The sequence below is a fragment of the Palaemon carinicauda genome, chromosome 31 (genome assembly GCF_036898095.1).
Source record: "Palaemon carinicauda isolate YSFRI2023 chromosome 31, ASM3689809v2, whole genome shotgun sequence".
NCBI lineage: Eukaryota > Metazoa > Arthropoda > Malacostraca > Decapoda > Palaemonidae > Palaemon > Palaemon carinicauda.
Genome location: NC_090755.1, coordinates 23,405,671 through 23,430,031, shown reverse-complemented (window position 1 = coordinate 23,430,031; position 24,361 = coordinate 23,405,671). Strand labels below are relative to the sequence as shown.

The 24,361-nt window shown below is 41.8% G+C and overlaps 2 protein-coding genes across 5 annotated transcripts in view; one reads left to right on the top strand and one right to left on the bottom strand.

The window, feature by feature from the left end:
* Positions 1–24,361, bottom strand: part of LOC137624350 (equilibrative nucleoside transporter 1-like) — a 788,303-nt gene that overhangs the window by 557,418 nt on the left and 206,524 nt on the right. The window lies entirely within an intron of this gene.
* LOC137624347 (UDP-glycosyltransferase UGT5-like) overlaps positions 1–24,361 on the top strand; it is a 154,598-nt gene that overhangs the window by 108,705 nt on the left and 21,532 nt on the right. For all 3 annotated transcript variants that reach the window (XM_068355033.1, XM_068355034.1, XM_068355035.1), the window contains exons 7-9: positions 4,792–4,883; positions 5,034–5,167; positions 7,037–7,256. In XM_068355033.1, coding sequence (XP_068211134.1) covers positions 4,792–4,883; positions 5,034–5,167; positions 7,037–7,256 — 446 coding nt within the window. The remainder of the gene's footprint in view (positions 1–4,791; positions 4,884–5,033; positions 5,168–7,036; positions 7,257–24,361) is intronic.

Sequence of the window (24,361 nt, the reverse complement as noted above, 5' to 3'; positions counted from 1 at the left end):
TAGGATGTTTCTTGCTGAGGGCTGACACCTTAGAATTACCTGTAGTGTAGCCCACCTGCTTCAGGCTACTTGTCAAAAGAGCCTATGCCTTATCATGGTCAAATACCATGACCTCCTTGGGTTTCGTCTCTTTCTTCGATGCTGGTTCCAGCTTCAGACGGATGAAGCAGTCTGGGTAAGCGCAAAAACTTGGGCAGAAATGAACATCTTCGATAGGGACAGCCCCCAACTTCTCTGAGATAAAGAGCTTGCCATTCGTAATTGGCATGTATTCTGCATACCTCCAGGGATTAGTCTCAAAGCAGGATGGGCGATCTTGAACCCTGAGTCTCTTGTGAAACCCACAGGAGGCGGAGAGTCGAGCAATTTGCCTTTCCAGTTTTGCCTTCCTTTCTTCGCCTTGTTTGCGAAGACTCTCCATCAGCACCGTGAGATTGGCCAGTGCCTGTCTCATGTCATTTGATGGAGGAGCAGAAGAAGTTGAAGGTAACAGCTCTCGAGCCGGTACGGACGGAAGGGACTCCGATTCGACATCATCATCTTCTTCAGGAATCAAAGTGGACTCCTCCTCGTGACCTTCCCCCAGAAGGTCCTTCTCAGTGTCCGAAGTCACTTCAGACAACCTCTCCTCTTGATGGATGTCCATGCCTTGCAATGCATTGGTGACATCCGTCTCTACGGCAATCTGGACGCAAGGAATCTCAGGTCGTGGCTGGGGTATGACAGCTTCCATACCCGCTTTAGGGAACAGCAAGATGCGCATCCAATCGTTAGGAAGGTAAGGTCCCGTGGCATTTTTCTGAAAACCACGTACCCATCTGCGCAGCTTCTCTCGTGCTGCATCCCTTGACTCTGCTGACTTGGGGTCATCAAAAGCCTTGGTAACCAAGGCCTTGCATATATTGCAATCCTGGGGGTCCCAGTACCGAAGAGGTCCCTTAAAAGTGGTGCAGGGGGCATAAGCTCTGCACTCTATATGGCCGCAGAAGTCTTTGCTCCTGACATTGCAGAAGACTTGTAGGCACTTGGGATGGTCCTCCTGTAAAGAGAGGAAATTTAAACGAGTAGGCGGTAGTTTATCTCACCTGATAAACAATTATATAAAATATTATTATTAATATTTTAACCATTATAGCTTAGGATAGACAAGCTAGAAAGAAACTAGGAAAGACACATTCTTGTGTTTCCCGTCCAGCCAATTGCTGTGACCTCCTCCAAAATTAAAACCTAATCTTCCTATTCAGGAAACTCTGAGGGAAGGGTCTAACCCCTAGGGGTAAGGAAGTGTAACTTAACACTAACCTTTCCCAAGGTTTTAATAATGCAGGGTAAATTATTAACTAACTAGTTAACAGTGTGTTGAAAGAAATCTTTTCTTCCAATATATGATTGGTCTCAACAATAGACTGTGCAAGGATACACAGGGTATGTTGGAAAATACTACTGTATAATATATACTATAGTTTTCTGTTTGCAGTATGATCTGTACTGCAAATATACCCCGGCTGGGGTAGTACCTGGCGTCATCAGCCCGGCTGGGGTAGTACCTGGCGTCATCAGCCCGGCTGTCATGTTGCCGGTCGGGCTAGCACCTAACGGCACCGGCCCAGCAGACTTTTGCCGACTGGGTTAGTACCTGGTGGAACTAGCTGACAGAGAGAGAGAAAGCTTGGAGTGAAGGGCTACCTTATTAAGTGTTTGTTAACAATTATTAAGGCTGTAAGTATATAATCTTACTGTCTTCCTCCAGAATGAGAGTTCAAATAGAAGGGGAGAATGAATCATTCAGGCATCCATCCAACCACAAAACCGTTGCCGGTCACTGCCGCTCCGGGTATGTGGATGGCAGTCCAAGAGAGGACTGAAGAACACTCGACAGAACAGGGGTCTCCCACCGGCAGCCATCACAGCCGGCACAACCTTTCCCGGAGCCATGCGTCCATAGGGGAAGACTGAGTGACTAGACAACTGCTTATGTACGAGCCCGGCCGGCCCCACAACCTACCCGGCAAGTGGTGAGATTGTAGGACGACGGCCACAGAGAGGACAGGGAAAAGAGTCCTATATAAAGTGTGGAAGAAGGCGGCAGGATTTCTGCCCCTCCCACACAGGGGAGAAACTCTGTTTCAGTATCGGCGCCATCCTAGGCAGCAGAAGAATATCTATTCTTCAGCCTAGGGTCTGCCAACATAGGACTAGTCTTCTAGACCGCAGGGGAGAAGGTGGCGGCATCATACCACCACTTCAAGTGCGGCTTAGGGAGGCATAGCCTCCTATGCTGGCAGCTGAAAGCCGGCAGGGAAGTAACTACTCACCCTGCTGCTCTGCCGCCGGAAAAAAGACTGAAGACTGAATACTCTTAGGTTCTGTGGAACAAACCAGAGCCGGCTACCCGCTGGCAAGGGTAAGAGACAGAAAACCCTAGCCCAGTCAAGCCAGAGTGTCTACTCTATGGCAGGACCAAGATAGGGTTGTTGCCTAAGGCGGCACTCAGAGGGAAGAGGGATTACCCTTAAATCTCAACAGGAGACGAGTATCGAATTATATAGTAATTCTAGGAGATATCTATCTCCTTATGAATTGATAAAACGATACACGAGGGTAAACCGGGAACATGTATGAAAGTATACTAAAGCGCACAGGCTAGCTAGCCTAGCGCAAGGCGAGACTTTGGTTACCTAAATCGCCGAAACTCGAATGTATACAATCGATAAGGAAGATTAAAAATATGCAAATATGTATATCTTTACAAGTATAATGTGCCTAAATAGCTTCATATTTTATTAATGCTATTACAACTAGGAAAGTCGTTCCATATCATGCATGAAGTAAACTGAAGCGCGTAGGCTATGAAGCCTAGCGCGGAGCGAGGTTCGGTTACCTAAATCGCCGAAATTCTAGAGAATACTAACGACATAATATAAAAAACTTCTTAGTAAAAACTTAATTGAATAGCTTAAAAAATATTCATGCTATTACAACCAGGGATGTCGTTCAGCTAACTAATAACACATGGGTTATGAACAACAGCGCCCATGGCGCCTCGGTGATCGGTGAAGCTCCAAACACTTAAGATTACTCTAATTTCACTGTGAAGCAGGAGCCCAAAATTATACACTGTAAAGAATAAATACTCAACTTTCCAGAGGCAGAAGAAGTTGGAGATTGCATAGTAAATCCTTAAATATCGAGCACAACGTTAGAGCAACAGGGAAAACCACCGTGTGAAACCGCTACGAAAATAGGAATAGGCGCCATATTTTTGCCACTTTCCCCCTCGAAGCGAAAACGCTATTCGGGGTGAAGATTGCTATGTGTCGTATCAAGATATACGTCCCCTGATTTTATGCTATATCCTTAAGAGAAATTTTAAGGATATTCACGCCAGGAGTTAGAATTCTGGAGACCTAATGGTTAATTCTCTGGGAATATCACTGTAGCCAAATATCTCCTAGAAAGCTACCTATAGGAACCTTCCATCAGCACAACATGGCTTGAGCCCAAAAAGAAAACTAATGTTACTTCTTCGGTTACTTTAACTGACAAATCAAACCAATCAAACATCAACAGAAAAGAGGAACAGTCAATAAGGTAGAAATACTTAAGGATTGGTTTTCTGCAGCTGCTGAGACGATACTGGTACAGGGACTTCAGGCTTGAAAACATTGCAGAAAGGCAGCTGAAGTTCAGATGAAACTAGCATGATGACCAGATTTGAAGACGTCACAAAAGGGGTGGCATCAAGATGGGACATCAGAGGTCTTCTTTCAAGAATTCGATGATACTGTTGAAGTAAGGCTTGAAAATGTTGCAGGAGGGTGGCTGAAATTCAGATGAAACTGGCACGATGACCGGATTCAAAGACGTCACAAAAAGGGGTGGCATGAAGAAGGGACATCAGAGGTCTTCTTCCAAGGATTCGATGATACTGTTGAACGAATGCAGGCTGCAGGCAGTGTTGGCTAATTCTTGTCACAAGCAGGGAGGGCTGGCTGCTTCAATTTGTCTCTTCTTCTCGGCCATAGCAGGATCTTTTGGAGATAGGCTTTTGTTGTCTGAAGGTAAGTTTAGAATCTGGCTCTATCAGACTTTTGGTCTTCTCCATTTCTTATCTTGCTAGGACATAGCTCCTCTCTTGTCTTATGTCCTGTCCTATCTCTCTTGGACAATCTCCTCTTGAAGTTCATATACCCATGTATGGGTGTAGTTAATTACAGTGGGGAGTGGTCATCTCCATAGAAGGCGTTCTTTTTAGCAATTCTGCATCTCTATTGGCTTCCTCAAAAAATGCCCACTTCGATCACGCCATGGAAGCTTCTAGAAGAAATTTCTGATGCAATCCGGACCATGTGTTAAGTCGTAACAAAAAGGGCAGCACGTGTCCATCCATGATGACATATATCCTAAACAAGGATTTCCTTCAGGCTCGGTTTCTCAAAATATGCTGACTCCACTAATTAAGACGATGATATCTTGGTCAAAGCAGGACAGTTCCCTTATCAAGACAGGGCTCTCGGCAAGACTTGGTTTATTTCCAAAATGCTGATGAAAATGAAGAAATGACAGGATTGCCCAAACAGGGCCACAGTCGAATCTTGTCTCGCATCGCTGCTCACACTGGGAATAGATATTTTTGTGTTTCATTATATCCTTTTAAAAGTATTTATCTACCCCTGACAAGAGGTAAAAGCAAGGTAATTGCTGATGGGATAAATACGCTATAGAATCCACAGATTCTCAAGAAAACCATTGCAGGGACTTCATCATTTATTTCACTTTTCTTCTTTATAGGATCTTCAGGAGTGGATAGAGGGTGCTGGTGATGATGGTTTTATCTTCTTCAGCCTTGGAAGTGTTGTGAAATCTACTGATCTCCCTGAAGAGTAAGTTTTAGATTATATCATTAGCACTACAGTATAAATTCAAGAACCATATTAATGGTAATAATAAAGGAATGCATTCATCTTCATGTTATTGAAAATATGATTAAATATGTAAAGATTGATTTCTAATTCTTTTGAAAATACGACCAGAAACAGACAGATGCTTGTCAAGGTATTCAGCTCTCTGAAGCAACGTGTGCTGTGGAAATGGGACGCGGACTCCATGCCTGGTTTGCCTCCAAATGTAAAAATAATGAAATGGCTGCCACAGCAAGATATCTTGGGTGAGTGATTTAAATATCAGCAAACCAGAAATTTATTATGGACATTTTTAAACGAATTAGTAAGATCTGAGATTAAATATCAATGTGATGATGGTAGTACGTCTAGTATGATAACAGAAGTGACAGTGACAAAAAAAAAAAAAAAAAAAAAAAAAAAAAAAAAAAAAAAAAAAAAAAAGATTGAAAGAACAATGAGTATTGGTTTTTATAATGATTATAGTTTATTCTAAGACGTCTAGTCTTCCTTTTGGCATGAAACTATTAATACCATTTTTTTAAACCATTTAGTATGGGTTAATCAAGACATACCTTACAGGGTTACACAGCTCATAACTTGAATAGAATCTTGTAACTCAAAACAGTGAGAAAAAATTATAGAATAACTCTTCTTTTCAGTAATTTGGAGAGTTTTTTTTTTATTCTGAGAAGCCATTTTCAATCCATAATATAAGGAATAAGAAAACCTCTCAGTGGTCAGAAACAACTTGCATGAAAACAGCTATGGTACGAAAGAGACCATATATCCATTGTAAAGAAATAAGCCACCTAAAAACATTGTTTCTTCTTTTGTCACGAAGGGAGGGAATTTGAGAATTTATACAGTACTCTTTAAGTATTTTTTTAACATACTTGTATGATATTAACTATGGCTGACAGCTCCTGTATCAGTAATCAGTGCAACAAATATCTTATCCATATTCCCCAAACAAATGCCTAAGCTCTTTACAGTAGTATAGTACTGTATTTATGTACCTGAAAGAAACAGTAATTCTGCAATAAATACTGCATGAAATATTATTGGAAATGATAAAACAATAGCATAGTATATTTTCAGTTTCATTACTTGACTTATACACTATTGACAAGTATAGAAACTTACAGTAAGCTCAACATGCACATTTGTAAACATATACCCTTATTTATTGACAACGTGTTAGTCTTAAAGATATAGTTACTTTAAGAGTTAGAGCTCACAACTAATTCATACATGACAGTAGTTTGGGTTCTGTGAAGGATTAAATTAATTTATTCCCTGGCCCTTTGGTTCACATTTTTGTATGGTAAAGTAAGTGAATACAACAAAACATGTGAAGCAAACAAGTTCTCCTCAGGTGACATAAAAGTTTGTTGGTGTTTGCTATGATGTTACAGCTAAAAAAATTATACATTAAGTATAGTGGCATCCTCACACCTCACTAATGGGCTTTGCTGGGGCCCATCTTCAAAGGGGCTAATTGACGGGTCCATTAGAGACTGAAGGAAACAGGTTCAATGTCTCAAAGGTGTTGAGTTGATTTATCTTTTATATTGCCTGTCCCTTCCATCCAAAAACGGGCTCTTGCAACTTTTCAGCCTGTAATCGACATGGAAAGTGTACCAAAAACAGTATCTTTCATACACGGAGGTGGAACCGATTTTAGATCACAGAGTCTCTTGCAAACTTTTTCATTTTCAAGTGAATGAGCTTCTAATACTGTACACCTTTTGATCCATGTACCTGTTTTATAATATTTTTGATGTTAGTGATTATACTTTTCTATTAATTTACATCCATGCAACATCTGATAATATTGACTTAACAATCACTGATTTGTTAGCATAAATTCATTGCTAATGCTAACACTATGGTTCTCACACTCACAGGCATTACAGGGCTACTGAAATATTTGTGGGGGTACTAGTTTATTACACTATTTGTGGAAACCCCCTTCACATACAAAAGCTTCATACTAACCTTAAATCTCTATTTTTTTCTTGAATATTCAAGAAAACTATCTCAAATGTAACCTCTTCATTGAGATCATCTTATTTTGACAATGCTTAACTATGTTTAATGGAATTTCTCTCTTGTTTACTGAAAATCTACAGGTCACCCAAAGCTGCGGCTCTTCATGACGCATGGCGGTTTATTCAGTACATACGAGTCCATCTATCATGGAACTCCTATCCTAGGTCTACCAGTTTTTGCTGATCAGTTGTCAAACATGAGGGAAGTTGAACGTCAAGGCTGGGGAAAGCTGATCCTTTGGAATGAAATGACAGAGGATCTTCTCCTTCAAAAAATGACTACAGTCATGGATAATGAACAGTACGTGGATGAATGATGCTTGTTGCTTCTGTTTCCTAAATTTTGTTTTACAGTCTTTCAATTTAAGTGTGTGAGCCCTTCGATTATGCAGCATAAGAATATAAAGTAATAAGTCCTTATAGAAATAAAACTAAGTAAAGTTGTTCTTATAAGCAGTTTTACAATAGAAGATGGCCAAGATATATACAGTTGGACACAGGAGTCCCTGACATGCCTCACTCTAAAGAAGTGCACCCTGTGACACCCTTACTTCAGATGCTGTAGGGAGAGGTGGTGAGTGGGGCTAAGCACAAGAACTTGCCTTGCAGTAAGGGTGTGGCTAGGTGCACTTCCGAAGATCAAGGTGTTCTAGGAATTATTATTATTATTACTTGCTAATATACAACTTTAGTCAGAAAAACAGGATGCTCTTATAAGCCCAAGGGCTCCAACTAGGAAAATAGCCCAGTGAGGAAAGGAAATAAAGAAATGAATAAACTACAAGAGAAATGATTAATAATTACTATCTTTGATTGTCTTCTTACCATTATTGCTAAGATATAAGATGATGAAAGAAAGGCCACTTTTGTCTTTGTTGGTGATTTCAATGCTAACCAAAGAGTGGTTAAATTCTGTTTATCCTACCGATCGCCATAGCGTAAGAGCTTTAGACTTTGCTTCTGAATCAGGCTAAGAGCAAATCATAAGTGAAGCTACTCACAGGTCTGGTAACTGCTTGAACCTCGTATACACCGACTCCCGATATAACAAGTAAGGTTGGTTCTCCAGTTGGGACATTTGAACATGCTTTGATTTCATTAGTGAAGACTGAGCAGCCTGACCCTGATATATCATACCATGTAAGATATACTGTACGTATATGAAATATCAAGCAGACTGGAATAGGATTTTGTAAGATCTTTTGGCCTTGAATTGGCCTCAAATGTATAGCAGTGTTGATCCTATTGTCCCTTTGAATGAGAATCTAGTCAACATAATTGATAGGCGTATCCCTTCTCGTGTGCTAAGGTACAAAGTGAAGGACAAACCTTGGTTCAATGATGATTGTAGAACTGCTTATTTGGAGAAGCAGGAGGCCTATCAACCTTGGAAGGGTAACAGATCAGATTTGACCTGGAATAGCTATACTCAGCTTAGGGCTTTTGCTCAGAGAGTTTATGTTTCAACTGAAAAGGAATACAATGTAACCATAAAAGAAACCCTTTCTGGCACAACCCAGGAGCATGAGTGGTGGACTAACCTTAAATCTACTCTCTTTGGTGTAGATGCAATAGTTCCTTCTCTACTTAAACCAGATGGCTCCATCACTCACTGTCCAAAGGAAAAAGCAACCCTTTTGGCTGATGTGTTTGACAGAAAGCAGAGTAATGAGAAACTCAAACTCCCTCATTCCTGTTTTCCTGAGGTTAAACTGATTAGTTTAGCCTTTTGATCTCGGTCCTTGATGCTTATGGAGGTTTAGGCCCAAATGGTACTTTTCCTTTGTTTTTTATAAAGACTGCAGATTTCTTATCTCTAAAGTTGTCTGTTATTTTGCATATGTTAGCAAGAAGAGGAGCTTTTAGCACTTATTGAAGAATTAGCAATGTTACTCCATTGTGTAAATGTGTTTGTGGTAGCTCGAGTCCAACTGGTTACTGCCTAATTTCCATAACTCATATTTTCTAAAGTTTTTGAAGGTCTTCTGACAAAACGTCTTTTTGGGTCAGGCCATGTCGTCGTGATGGAAGTTCCTTTAAGGTAGCTTCCTAGGGTATATTTGACTACGGTGATATTCCCAGAGAATTTTACCTTAAGGTACCCAGAATTCTATCTCCTGGAGCGAATATCCCTAATTTACTCTTATAGGGATATCGCATAATATCAGAGGACGTATTCTTGACACGCCACATAGCTATCTTAACCCCGAATAGCGTTAACGCTTCGAGAGGTAAAAGTGGCAAGAAAACGAAAACGAAAGGAGAGCCGTTATTAAGGTACCTCTCCTCCCCGTTTCGAGTCTGTATATGACGTCATCAACGGCGCCATCCCATTCCTTATTGCGTAGCTCTATTGCTCGGTGATTCCCTTGTGCTTTCTCGTTAATTTGGATTTTATTCAACGCTATGATGCTTTCTCCAGCCTCTTCTGCCTCTGGAAAGTTGAGTATTATCTTTACTTTGTATAAATGTAAGCTCTTGTCATTTTGAATTAAATCAAGTCATATTAACTTAAACAAGAACTGTTGCCTACCGGAGGCATCATGGATGCTGTCGCTCGCTATGCATGAGTCATTTAGTTAGCCAGAGCGACTTTCCCGGTCTTAATGCTTTAATAAATTTTGCTATTTAGCCTTCCTACTGGAAATTCTTTATATTATGCTGTTAGTATATATCAGTTTCAGCGATTTAGGTAACCAATCCTTGCTTACGCAGGCTTAGTAGCCTAGGCGTTTTGCTTTTAGTACTTCCATGCATGATATACTGTAATAGATTTTCCTAGTGTGATAATTTTATTGAAGCTATAGACATAAATTTATACATGTAAGATATTGTTGAATAAATTTCTTCTTCCAAGATTGTATACGAGAGTTTCGGTGATTTAGGTAATCGATTCTCACCGCGCCTAGGCTAGTAGCCTATGGGGATTTAGTATACTTTCGCACACTTCCCCGGTTGTTCTTTTCTCCTCTGGAGGTCTAAGATCAATCCCTTTTCCCTCTGAGTTAACCTAGGCTTAACCCTAGTTGGTTTTGACTGGACAGTATTCTGGTAAAACTATACTAGGGTGTTTCTGTCCTTGTCCTGTAACCAGAGTGACTGGTTTTTGGCCTCGTTCAAAGCATCAGAGTATCCTGTCTGGGGTCTGTGGCTGCCTGGCAGAGCGAATGAGATTCCTTTGCTAGGTTAGGCTACAGACATAGGAGGCTAGATCTCCCTAGGCCACACCTGAAGGTTTCTGTACGAGATTATTCCTTCTCTCTGTGGTCTAGCAAACTAGTCCTGTGCTGTTATCCCTAGGTTGGAGAATAGAATTTTCTGCTGCTTGGGGAAATAACAGCACCAAACTTCGTTCCTGTATTGCTGGAGGTGGCAAGTGCTGCCAGCCTCCTTACTATATTAGACAACCCTAGGCTAGGATGAACTTTCTTAGCCACTGGGGTTAGTCTCATACTAGAACGGAGTTTGTAGGACCCTCATCCCTCCCCCTCTGTCCTTTCGTGATGGCCTAGCCATCGCAAAAATCCTTGGCCACTGTCCTACATTCGACCCTAGTGTAGGGTAGGTTGTGGGACTGACTTAGACTTCTGTCGGCCGGCAGAAGCCTATTCTCTGTTGAGTGCACGTCAGACCTCTCTTGGTCTGCCTTCCATATGTCTGCTGGTAGAGCCCGGCATGTTATGGATGGATGGAAGCCTGAATGTTACATTCTCCCCTTCCATTTGTTTACTTTCTGGATGGAAGGCAGTGAGGCAGTGCCGTCTTACAACCTTGCATCCATGCTGTTTTCCCTTGTTAGTGTCTAGTACCTTATGGTCCCCGGCTGCCGGCTTAGCGGACGGCAGCCGGGTGGGTGATAGTTCTCTGGTTTAGAAATATTCGCTGGCCGGCACAGGTTATCACCAGCCACGGCCGGCTGGCAGTTGGCGGCACACCTACTACTCTGCCGACTACTACGACTAGTGGCCGGCAGCCGGGGTGCAGTCAGCTGCCAGCATATTACCAACTGTCGGCCGGCAGAGATTGCAGGCCGGCACTTAGAAACCAGTGATCTGCCGCCCATTACTTCAAAGGTAGTATACCTTGGAACTGTACCCAGGTACTTGCCGGCCGGCATATGGCAGTATATGATATACAGTAGTCAGTATTTTGCAGTACAGTATAGTACATATTGCAAGCAGAAAACTACAGTATAGATTATACTGTAACACTAAGATTTTCCAACATACATTGTGTTGTCATGTACAGCCTATTGTAAGACCGTACAGTATAAAGGAAGTGAGTTCTTTCTTTAATATAATTAAAATCCCTTATATTAAAACTTCTGGATACTGGTGTGAGTTACACTTATTTATCCTTATAGGATACGGTAATTTTTCCAAAGGTTTTTCTAGAATAAGATTAACCTTAGTTTTAATATTTTGGGAGGTTACAGCAATTGGCTGGACAGGAAATACAAGTACGTTTCTTTCCTTCCTAGCTTATCTGTCATAAGCTATGTACAATAATAATAAGTTTTATACTTAATCTTGTGAAACGTTTTCACTAGATACTCATTGGAATCTCTTCTCTTTACAGGAGGACCAACCAAAGTGCGGGAGTATGTTTTGCAATATCCGTAGCAAGAACTTCTGCGGACATGAGCTGTGCAGGAGGCACGCACCCTGCGCAGTCTCCAAAGGCGATCTCAGGTATTGGGACCCTCAGGTATGTAACATTTGTACTAACCTGATTACTGAGGCATTTGACACCCCTAAGTCGGCGGAGTCAAGGGATGCAGCTAGGGAAAAGCTGCGGAACTGGGTACGGGGTTTTCAGAAAAACACCACAGGGCCTTATCTTCCAAGTGAGAAGATGCGGGCCTATCTTTTCCCCAGGGCATCTGCAGATGCAGTAATTCCTCAGCCTCATTCGGAGATTCCTTGCGTCCAGATTACGGTAGATTCGGAGGTCTCGGGAGCATTACAGGACATCCAACTGGACGATAGGATGTCAGAAGTGTCGGAGTACACGGAGAGGGACCTTCTCGCAGAAGGTCAGGAAGAGGAGTTGACCCAAGCTCCTGAAACCGAGGAGGACGAGGTCGACGAGGTGTCGGTCTCGTCGGTTCTGGCCCCAGAACCAGTTCCCTCGACGTCTTCTGCTATCCCAGTGGAACTGGGAAGGACACTTTCTTCCATCATGGAGATGATCCAGTAGATGCAGAAGAAGAGTGATGAAAAGGAAGCTGCGATGAAGCTAGAGATGCATAGAATCGCAGCATCACGCGGGCCTCAGAAGAAGCTCTGCGTAAAGGACCTTCCTTGTGTTCAGATGCAAACTCTTAGCGGTATGCTGAACACATGCCGATGACAATGGGAAAGATTGTCATGTCAGAGAAGCTGGGCTCAGTTCCCCTTGAAGAGGTGGAATTCTGGCCCAGCAAGGAGTCTTACCCTGACTGTTATGTCTGTTTCAGGAAGGAACCAGCCTCAAAGGAGGAAACGGAGCCAAAGTTGGTCATAGTCTTTGACCATAGTAAAGCACAGGCTTTACTGTCTAGCTCGATGAAAGAGAGGGGCTTCTCGAACTCAAAGGTGCCAGCATTGAGTAAGAAGCACCCCTCCTTTGTGGCTTCTCCAACTAGAGCCTTCCCCTTTATGGAGAAAGGGTATAAGGCATCCTTAAAGGCAGTTGAGGCAGGGAAGCCTTGCCCTTCATTGGACGAGTGCAAGCCTTTATCCCTGACCTTGCCTATGGACCAGAAAGATTGGAAGGACGTTCACCTTACCTTCTCAGTCGGGAAGCTGGAGGCAGATATCGCCGGATGTCAGTTCGGTGAGGATCTGCCAAAGTTGTCTGAGTTTCTCTTGCCCAGGGAGCAAGAGAAGAAAGAAAGACTCCCTGCATCCATGTCTCTACAGACTACTTTGGAGACGATGGCAAGCGACCCCAAGAATCAGGAGATGTTCATGGTAGTGGCCAAGACCCATTTGGCCACTGTGACCAAGGACATGTACAGTTTTATCAAAGCCAGGAGGGCTTGTAGAGAGTTCATGTTCGCCTCGGCTGCGGTGAGACACAAACCCAGAAAACTGATCTCATCCAGCATTTGGGGTAAGGACCTCTTCCCAAGCGAAGTGGTCAAAGAGGTAGTAGATAAGGCCGCCACGGAGAATAGGGACTTTCTCCAAAAGTGGGGCCTATCTCTCAAGAGGAAGTCTTCCCCGGATGAGGGTCCCCAACCTAAGAGGAAGATGAAGAAGCCTAGGCTACCCTCTCGGCTGGCCAAGCCTTACAGACAACAGCAGCAACTTCCTACGACCACGGTGCCCCTGATGGTAGCACAGCATCCGACTACGTACCAGTTGGTACCTCAGCCAGTAGTGACACAGTCCCCAGCCTTTAACCCAGCAACCCAGCTTTCGAAAGGCAGTCAACGACATTTCGTCCGAAAGCTAGAGGATCAGCCAGAGGTTTCTCTAGACGCCCCTCAAGAGAAAGGGGATACAGAGGAGGATGCGGTCAAGGAGGCAAGCCCTCAGGTCCACAGCAGAAATGAGATGCTCCCGGTAAGGGGGGGGGTGTGTGTGTGGGCTGTATTTGTTTCGGGATCGTTGGACCTTCGATCCCTGGGCCCACAGCCTAATCAAGAACGAACTGGGTTGGAGCTGGAACAGCGCTCCACCTCTATTCCCACAATTCTTCCAACATTCCTCCCCCGTTCTGGAAGAATACGTTCGGGAACTCTTGGAGAAAAGAGTAATTCGGAGAGTAAAGTCCACCAAGTTCCAAGGAAGGCTGTTTTGTGTTCCCAAGAAGGACTCAGAAAAACTCAGAGTCCTTCTGGACTTGTCGCCACTCAACAAGTTCATAGTAAACTACAAGTTCAGGATGTTAACACTTCAACACATAAGGACCCTGTTGCCCAAACGGGCTTACACTGTCTCGATAGATTTGGCAGATGCCTATTAGCACATCCCAATCAATCGTCAACTCTCCTCCTACCTAGGTTTCAAGCTTCAAGGAAGACTTTATGCCTTCAGAGCCATGCCCTTCGGGCTAAACATAGCCCCAAGGATGTTCACGAAGCTTGCAAATGCAGCCGTTCATCAATTACACCTAAAAGGTGTCCAAGTAGTGGCCTACTTGGACGATTGGCTGGTGTGGGCAGCATCCAAGACGGAATGCATGCAGGCTTCCAAGAAGGTGGTCCAGTTTCTGGAACATCTAGGATTCAAGATCAACACCAAAAAGTCTCGGCTATCTCCAGATCAAAAGTTTCAGTGGCTTGGAATCCAATGGAACTTACAGTCACACCGACTTTCCATTCCACTGAAGAAAAGGAAAGAGATAGTGGGATCTGTCAGGAGACTTCTGGAATCCGAACGGATATCAAGACATGAACAGGAGAGAGTGCTGGGCTTTCTACAGTTTGCTTCAGTGACAGACCCAGTGCTACGAGCACAACTAAAGGATGCAACCGACTCGATTGCGATCGCTTCTCAAGCCGTGGTCAAAAGCCAAGCACCTGAAGAAATTGATACTTCTTCGGCCACCTCCACCTTCAGTCATCATCCACACAGACGCTTCAAAGGAAGGATCGGGAGGTCACTCTCACCAAAGGAAAGTCCAGGGAGCTTGGTCCAATCTATTCAAGACCTTTCATATCAACATTCTGGAAGCTATGGCAGTATTTCTTACGCTGAAGAAATTATCTCCTCGCCACTCAATCCACATAAGACTGGTCCTAGACAGTGAGGTGATAGTGAAATGCCTGAATCGCCAAGGTTTGAAATCACCTCAAATCAACCAAGTGATGTTGGCCATTTTCCGTTTGGCAGAGAAGAAGAAATGGCACTTGTCAGCAGTTCACCTTCAAGGTTTCCGCAACGTGACGGCTGACGCTCTATCCAGGTTCACACCTATAGAGTCAGAATGGTCCCTAGATGCAGGATCGTTCTCCTTCATCTTACGTCAAGTCCCGGAACTGCAAATAGACCTCTTTGCGACGAGCGACAGCAAGAAGATTCATCGTTATGTGGCCCCGTACGAGGATCCCCTAGCAGAAGCAGTGGATGCAATGTCCCTCGATTGGAACAGATGGTCCAGGATGTATCTGTTCCCTCCATCCAACCTTCTACTGAAGGTCCTCGACAAACTGAGATCATTCAGGGGAACAGCTGTGATAGTGGCTCACAAGTGGCCAAACAGCGTCTGGTTCCCTCTGGCATTAGAACTACGGCTGAAGTTTGTGCCGTTGCCGGATCCAGTTCTGACTCAGCAAGTGCAGAAGTCTACTGTCTTCGCTTCATCACAGAAAACCCGGAACTTTCATCTCATGATTTTCTCTCCTTAGCGGTAAAGAAAAGATTCGGGATCTCGAGAAACAGTATAGACTTTTTAGAGGAATATGAATCCAAATCTACCAGAAGACAATATGAGTCTTCGTGGAAGAAATGGGTGTCTTTTGTCAAGGCAAAGAATCCAAAAGAAATCTCGACAAACTTCTGTTTATCGTTCTTTATCCACCTTCATGAACAAGGTTTAGCAGCCAACAAAATATCCACGTGTAAGTCTGCCTTGACAAGACCCTTATTGTATGCCTTCCAGGTCGACTTCTCTAATGAAATCTTCAACAAGATTCCTAAGGCCTGTGCTAGACTCAGGCCGGCAGCGCCTCTGAAACCCATTTCATGGTCTCTGGATAAGGTCCTTCACTTCGCTTCTACGATGAACAACGATGAGTGCGCTTTGAAAGATTTAACCCAAAAAGTTATATTTCTATTTGCACTAGCCTCTGGGGCCAGAGTTAGTGAAATAGTGGCCCTCTTGAGAGAGGAAGGTCATATTCAGTTCTTGGAAGGGGGAGAACTGAATCTTTTTCCGGACCCAACGTTTCTCGCCAAAAATGAGCTACCCACCAAAAGGTGGGGTCCCTGGAGAATCTGCCCTATGAAGGAAGATGTCTCTCTATGTCCAGTAGAGTGCCTAAAGGTCTATCTTCATAAAACTTCAGACTTTAGGGGAGGACAGCTTTTTAGGGGAGAAACTTCAGGTTCAAACTTGTCTCTGAAACAACTAAGGTCGAAGATCACCTATTTTATTCGCAGAGCGGATCCGGACAGTACACCCAAAGGTCATGATCAGAGAAAAATTGCCTCATCCCTGAACTTTCTCAATAATATGGATATTGAACACCTTTGCTCGTACACTGGCTGGAAGTCATCCAGAGTATTTTTTAAGCATTACGCGAAGCAGGTTGAGGAATTGAAGAGGTTTGTGGTGGCAGCAGGTAGTGTTCTTAAACCTGTTGCCTAGTTCTGCGAGGAACAGTGAAATTTATTGGGACGATTAATTCAAGGGTGGGTGTGTGGTCCCTGGACGGTACAACATACTAAGTGAAAGGTCACTAAGGTGTCCTTACGAAGTGTTCCATAGACAAAGGCGTAATAAGCATAATGCATAACACGTGTGCCATGCATTTTTACGCAAACGTGAATAGACAGTAATGACAGATATTAATGAAAATTGTTAACATTTTAATTTTCAAGTAGTATTTATATGTTTCCTTTTCAGATGAAACAAGTTTTTCTGGTATTACTGTTATCTTTATGCTTCAATTTATTTCATCCACATTTTATATATTTTCTATAAATGTTGATTGATCTATATATTTATTGTTTGTCAATAAACTAGTTCTAAATGAACTTTGTGTCCTATTCGCCCAGGTTCATTTTTATGAAAAATATATTGAGCATTGCACTTCATCCTTTGGATATTGTTTAATAATATAGGAAATCTTAAAAGATTGTTCCTTCGTGTAGAGAAACACTCATCAATTTGGTCAATCCTTATATAGGATAGATTATTATACTTTGAATGGATGATAACCGATATATAATCTTGTTCCTAAACGGATACAAACCTTTGGTCGGTACACAAATCAAAATTGGTATACCGGGGGAGGTGTCAGTATTTCATACGGACATTGGTGAGTTTTCAATACAAACTTTGCTTAGAAGGTATAGGCTGAGACCATTATACCAGTTTGTCTGCTGGGCATCCATAGGTAATATGTATTCCTCGAGACTTTTTCAGAGTCTAGCATGACTCTTCCCTGTAGGGGGCAGGAAGCACTAACATGGTTTATGCTTAGAAGTAATGATGTATGATAGTAACATCATAAGTCTCTAGGTCTAAATAGACCAAGGAAATGTTATCTTGAGGATAAGGCACAGAATGAGAAGTCCACAGATACGGTAATGCTCTGGTAAACTTCGATCACGATGACATGGCCTGAGCCCAAAAAATGGATTTTGAGCGAAGCGAAAAATCTATTTTTGGGTGAGCTAGCCATGTCGTCCTGATGGACCCGCCCTTCCTTTTTATGAAAAGGGCTAAAGGACCCCTCCCAATAGTACAGTATCTGTAGCACCTTGCATATTTCTACAAGGAATAAGATAGCGCCGTTGATGACGTCATATACAGACTCGAAACGGGGAGGAGAGGTACCTTAATAACAGCTCTACTTTCGTTTTCATTTTCTTGGCACTTTTCCGTCTCGAAGCATTAACGCTATTCGGGGTGAAGATAGCTATGTGGCGTGTCAAGAATACGTCCTCTGATATTATACAATATCCCTATAAGAGTGAAATAGGGATATTCCCTCCAGGAGTTAGAATTCTGGGTACCTTAAGGTAAAACTCTCTGGGAATATCACCGTAGTCAAGTCAAATATACCCTAGGAAGCTACCTTAAAGGAACTTCCATCAGGACGACATGGCTATCTCACCCAAAAATAGATTTTTCGCTTCACTCAAAATCCGTTTTGATAGGTTTGCTGAAGGTAATCATCTGTTCCCTAGTTTGCAATTTGTTTTTCGTAAAAGCCTTGGAGCATGTGATGCCCTTCTTGCAGTCTCCAATGCTGTACAGAAATCCCTTGATTGTGGTCAGGAAGTTCGTATGATTGGCTTTGATTTTAGTGCTGCATTTAATCGTATTAATCATTAGGCCCTTGTTTTCAAACTGAAATGTTGGAAGTTGGTGGGTCGTTTCTTAGCATCATTATTGAATTTCTAAGTAATAGATCGCAAAGGGTTGTTGTTGATGGGCACCATAGTGAATATTAGGGTTATGATATCTGGTGTTCCTTAGGGTAGTGTTCTTGACCCATTACTTTTCATACTATTTAACACACAACATGTGGTTTGGCCTAGAAAACAATCTTGTTGTATATGCAGATGATGCTACTCTCTTTGCATCAATTCCATCTCCTGAATGTAGATCTGGGGTTGTTGTTGAATCCCTTAATAGAGATCTAGCTAAAATTAGTGCATAGTGCAAGTTATGTGGTGTGAAGAATCCTAACGAAACTCAAAGTAGGATTGTAAGTAGGGCAAGGACAGTGGCGCCTCAACATCCGGATCTCAGCATTGGTAATGTCTCTTTAACTTTGTAAGACTTAAAATTTTATGTGAGATTCTCGACAGCAAATTTACTATTGAGAAACACATAAGGTCTGTGTCTTCTTCAGTTGCACAAAAGATTGGCTTATTGAGAAAGTCTTTTAAGATTTTCGGTGATCAATCAATTCTGAAAAAAAGTGTTTTAATTCTTTCATTCTACCTTGTTTCGAGTATTGTTCTTCTGTCTGTTCTTCAGCTGCTGATTTGCATCTTAATTTTTTGGTCAGGAACTCTCGATCAATTAAATTTCTTATTCCTGGTATAGATGTTAATCTCTGGCACTGTCATTCAATTAGTTTGTTATGCATATTGCGTAAGATTTTTTATAATTCTGACCTTCCTTTACATTCTGATCTTCCCTTTCAGTTCCATCCTGTTCGTAATACTAGTGATGCAGTTAATTCTAATAGTCAGGCCTTCTCCATCATGAGGCTCAATACCACACAGCACTCCAGAAATTTTATTCTAGCTATGACCAAGTTGTGGAATGATCTTCCTAATCAAGTTGTTGAATCAGTAGAACTTTAAGAGTTCAAACTTGCAACAACATTTTTTATGTTGAAGAGGCTGACATAAGTCTTTTTATATTTGATATATGAAATATCTGTTTTAATGTTGTTAATGTTTATAAAATATTTTATTTTAATTGTTCATTACTTCTTATTTCATTTATTTCCTTTCCTCCCTGTTGGAGCCCTTGGGCTTATAGCATCTTGCTTTTCCTACTAGGTTTGTAGCTTAGCTAGTAATAATAATAATAATAATAATAATAATAATAATAATAATAATAATAATAATAATAATAATAATAATAATAATAATATAATTTAAGAAAAGTAACATTAAAATAGATCTTTCATATATAATCTATAAAATCTTTAAAAAACAAGAAGAAGAGAAATAAGGTAGAATAGTGTCTCTGATTGTACATCAAGCAAGAGAATTCTAACCCCAAGACAGTGGAAGACCATAGTACAGAGGCTATGGCACTACCCAAAACCAGAGAAGAATTGTTTGATTTTGGAGTTTCTTTCTCCTAGAAGAGCTGCTTACCATAGCTAATGAGTCTTCTAACCTTACCAAGAGGAAAGTAGCCACTGAACAATTACAATGCATTAGTTAACCCTTTGAGCGGAGAAGAATTGTTTGGTAATCTGTGTTTTAAGGTGCATAATGACAGAGGAGAATGTGGAAAGAATAGACCAGAATATTTGGTCTATGTGCAGACAAAGGAAAAATAAGCCGTAACGAGAGAGAAGGATCCAATGTAGTACCCTCTAGCCAGCCAAAGGACCCAATAAATCTCTAGCACGAGTATCTCAATGGGTGGCTGTGTACAACTGTACATAAAGTAACATTTCAGGAAATTTGGGCCCTTCCTATCCGATAAAGCTTTCATAGCATCTATCCAACCTTTTTAAGACCTTTCTCTTCTCTTAATCCTTCTGAAGAATACATTTCTCACTACTTATTGTCTTCTATTCTTTTCACATGACTCAACCACCTCAAACTACTGTGATCCATCCGTTCATCGATGCTATCTTTTAAACTATTTTATTTCTTCTTCACTTTATCTGTTCTTGTACCGCATATCCTATATAAATAGTTCATGTATTATTATTATTATTATTATTATTATTATTATTATTATTATTATTATTATTATTATTATTACAAGCTAAACTATAACGCTAGTTGGAAAAGCAAGATGCTATAAGCCCAATGACTCCAACAGGGAAAAATAGCCGAGTGAGGAAAGGAAACAAGAAATTAAATAAACTACAAGAGCAGAATTAACAATCAAAACATATTTCAAAACCAGTAACAACAATAAATTAAATCCTTCACATATAAACTATAAAAACCTAGATAAAAAACAAGAAGAAAAGAAATAAGATAGAACAGCATGCCTAAGTGTATCCTTAAGCAAGAGAACTCTAATCCAAGACAGTGGAAGGTCATGATATAGAGACTATGGCACTACCTAAGACCAGAGAACAATTGTTTGAATTTGGAGTGTCCTTCTCCTAGAAGAGCTGCTTACCATACCGAAAGTCTCTCTTCTACCCTTACCAAAGGGAAAGTAGCCACTGAACAATTATATTGCAGTAGTTAATCCCTTGAGCAAAGAAGAATTGTTTGGTAATTCGTGTTGTCAGGTGTATGAGGACAGAGGAGAATATGGTAAAAATAGCCCAGACTATTCAGTGTAAGTGTAGACAAAGACAAAATGAGCCGTAACTAGAGAGAGGGATCCAATGTAGCACTGTCTGGCCAGTCAAAAGATTCAATAACACTCTAGTGGTAGTATCTCAATGGGTGGTTGGAGTCTTAGCTAACCTACAACCTTCAAAAGCTTCGTCCACACTTCATATCCATGAACCTCTTCTGTGATCCATCTCTGCTCTCACCTAATCTGTATCTGTCATATTTACTCACCAATACTGAAAATTAACCACTCCATTCTCCTATCATTCAAACTAATCTTCAATGTTATACTTACCTTCATAACCTTACTCCCACTCACAATAACTCTTCATTGCCTTGCAAATATGCTAAGTTCCCATTTCTTGCAGTTTCTTTCTGGTAATGCAGTAAACATCAACCACTTTTTACTTCATTCCAAACTTATTTTTGTATTTCAAAACTTTGTAGGCCTACCTATATCAACTGCTCTTTTTCTGATCATCAGTATATCCATTAGAATGTTGAACAGCTGTCAAAACATAAATATATTGTTTCTCTTATATTGCAGAAGTCAAATTTTTACCTTTGAGGTAAAGTAAGAGAAAAGTAAACGGATATTGAAGCGAAGCGAAAAATCTATTTTTGGGTGAGAGGGCCATGTCGTCCTGATGGAAGGTTCCTATTGGTAGCTTTCTAAGGGATATTTGGCTACAGTGATATTCCCAGAGAATTGACCTTTAGGTCTTCAGAATTCTAACTCCTGGCGCGAATATCCTTAAAATTTCTCTTAAGGATATCGCATAAAATCAGGGGACGTATATCTTGATACGACACATAGCAATCTTCCCCCCGAATAGCGTTTTCGCTTTGAGGGGGAAAGTGGCTAAACTGAAGAGGAGCCGTTATCAAGGTTACCCTCCCTCCCATACTACTACATGGCTCCAAGATGGCGCTCATTCCTTGTAGTATCGAGCATGGTGCTACAGATATAGTAGTTTCGGGAGGGATCTTGCCTAAGCCTTTTTCTTATACGGAAAAAGGAGGGCGGGTCCATCAGGACGACATGGCCATCTCACCCAAAAATAGATTTTTCGCTTCGCTTCAAAATCCGTTTTTTGGGCTCAAGCCATGTCGTCCTGATGGAATTGTACCAGAGATTTACTTGAAAGTACTGTATCTGTGGATTTTCATAAGTGCCTTAACCTTGGGACAATTTTTTCTATGGTCATCCGGACCATTGAGACATATGACGTTACCGTTATACGTCACTACCACTCATCATGGAACAATGTTAGGGCTTCCTGCCCCCTGCAGGGAAGAGTCATGCATATATTTTATGAACAAACATAAGTATCAACTAGATATACAAAAGTTTCACAGTTTGTATATGTTGTCAGAACAACTAAGTATCAACTATATCCATTGTTTGCAAGCATACAATAATATGAGGTTTACTTAGTTAAATAAGTAAGAGAACTCTGGCCATATTTATTGTGCTAATTGCAGGGCGAAATAAGATGCATTTACACTCTAATAGACATTTATTTCGAATAAATGACCAAATGTAGTAACGAGTGTAACATGTTAAGGGAATTATACTTACAACGTATACAGAAAAGGTTTTTCTCCCTGAAAGGGAAGAAATGATTAGTGCCACTCTGAAATTTGAAAAAGATGAAATTTTCTAATATAATTTTCGGTAAATGTTGTATACTATCAACACTGTGTACTATGTACACACGACACAAGTGTTATCTGTATAATTCCACACCTGAGATTTTGAACAGTCTTAGTGTCACCATGGTGACACCCACTTAAAAGGTATCGCACTGGAAGTGTCAACACTTTTCACCCTAATTGATAGTCCCAATCAATTCACTGTTCATCGCAGTACTAGACGACAGGTTTTAATACACTACCTGCCGCCGCCACGTAATGCTTCAGTTCGTGCACTTGCTTTGCATAGTGTTTGTAGAACACTCTGGATGACTTCCATCCAGTATATGAGCGAAGATGCTCAAAGTCCATATACTGAAAAAAGTTCAGTGATGAAGCAATTTTTTTGGATCATGACCTGCGGGTGTACTGTCAGGATCTGCTTTGCGAATGAAGTAGGTGAGCTTCGCCCTCAATTGTTTTAGGGATAAATTTGATCCTGAAGTTTTTCCTTTGAAGAGCTGTCCTCCCCTGAAGTCTGAAGTTCTTTGAAGATAAACCTTTAGACACTCTACTGGACACAGAGAGACATCTTCCTTCAGAGGGCAGATTCTCCATGGACCCCATCTCTTAGTGGGTAGCTCGTTCTTGGCGGGAAAGGTTGGATCAGGAAAGAGATTCAGTTCTCCCACTTCTGTGAACTGAATGTGGCCCTCATTTCTTGATAGGGCTACTATTTCGCTAACTCTAGCCCCTGAGGGTATAGCAAACAGGAAAATAACCTTTTGGGTTAGATCCTTAAGAGAACAATCTTCATTATTCACAGATGAAGCATAATGTAGGACCTTGTCCAAGGACCATGAAATGGGCTTCGAAGGAGCTGCAGGCCTAAGTCTAGCGCATGCCTTCGGGATCTTATTAAAGATTTCGTTCGTCAGGTCTACTTGAAAGGCGTATAGAAGAGGTCTAGTCAGGGCTGACTTACACGTAGTTATCGTGTTGGCGGCCAGACCTTGTTCGTGAAGGTGGATAAAGAAGGACAGACAGAAGTCTATTGAGATTTCTTTCGGTCCTTTTGCTTTAACGAAAGCAACCCACTTTTTCCAAGACGTTTCATATTGTCTTCTAGTTGACGTAGACTTGTATTCTTCTAAGAAGTCTATACTGCCTTTTGAGATCCCAAATCTTTTCTTAACCACTAAGGTGAGAAAATCGTGAGATGAATGTTTTGGGTTCTCTGTGATGAAGCGAAGACAGTCGACTTCTGAACCCGTCAAGATAGTGCTGGGTTCAGTAGAGGGACCAGCCTCAGCTTCAGTTCCATCACTAGAGGGAACCAGTTGCTCTTGGGCCACTTGGGGGCCACTAGAGCTGCTGTTTCCTGGAAGGATCTCAGCTTGTTGAGGACCTTCAGCAGGAGATTGGCTGGAAAGAACAGGAAAATCTGGGTCCATTCGTTCCAATCGAAGTTCATGGCATCCGTTGTCTCCACTAGAGGGTCCTCGTATGGGGCTACATAACGAGGTAGTTTCTTGTTGTCGCTCATCGCGAAGAGGTCGATCTGCAGTTTCGGGACTTGTTCCAAGATGGAGGAGAATGAGTCTGCGTCTAGGGACCATTCTGACTCTATCGGCTTGAGCCTGGATAGAGCGTCCACTGACACATTGCGGAACCCTTGTAAGTGAACTGCTGATAAGTTCCATCTCTTCTTTTTCTCTAGACTTAGGATGGCTAATATCACATGGTTGATATGGGCAATCTCGAGCCTTGTCGGTTCAGACATCCCACTATCACTTCGCTGTCCAAGATCAGCCTGATGTGGACTGATCTGCGAGGGGAGAGTTTTACCAATGTCAAGATGACTGCCATGGCCTCCAAAATATTGATGTGAAAGTCCTTGAACAGAGATGACCAAGTCCCTTGGACTTTCCTTTGATGGGAGTGACCTCCCCCTCCTTCCGTCAAGGCATCCGTGTGGATGGTCACCGATGGCGGAGGTGGTTGCAAGGTCACGGTCCTCGTTAGGCTCTTGGCGTTCAACCACGGGTTGAGAAGTGATCGTAGTAAGGTCAGTATCGGTCTTTTTAGATCTCTTCGAGCGTTTGATGCGTAT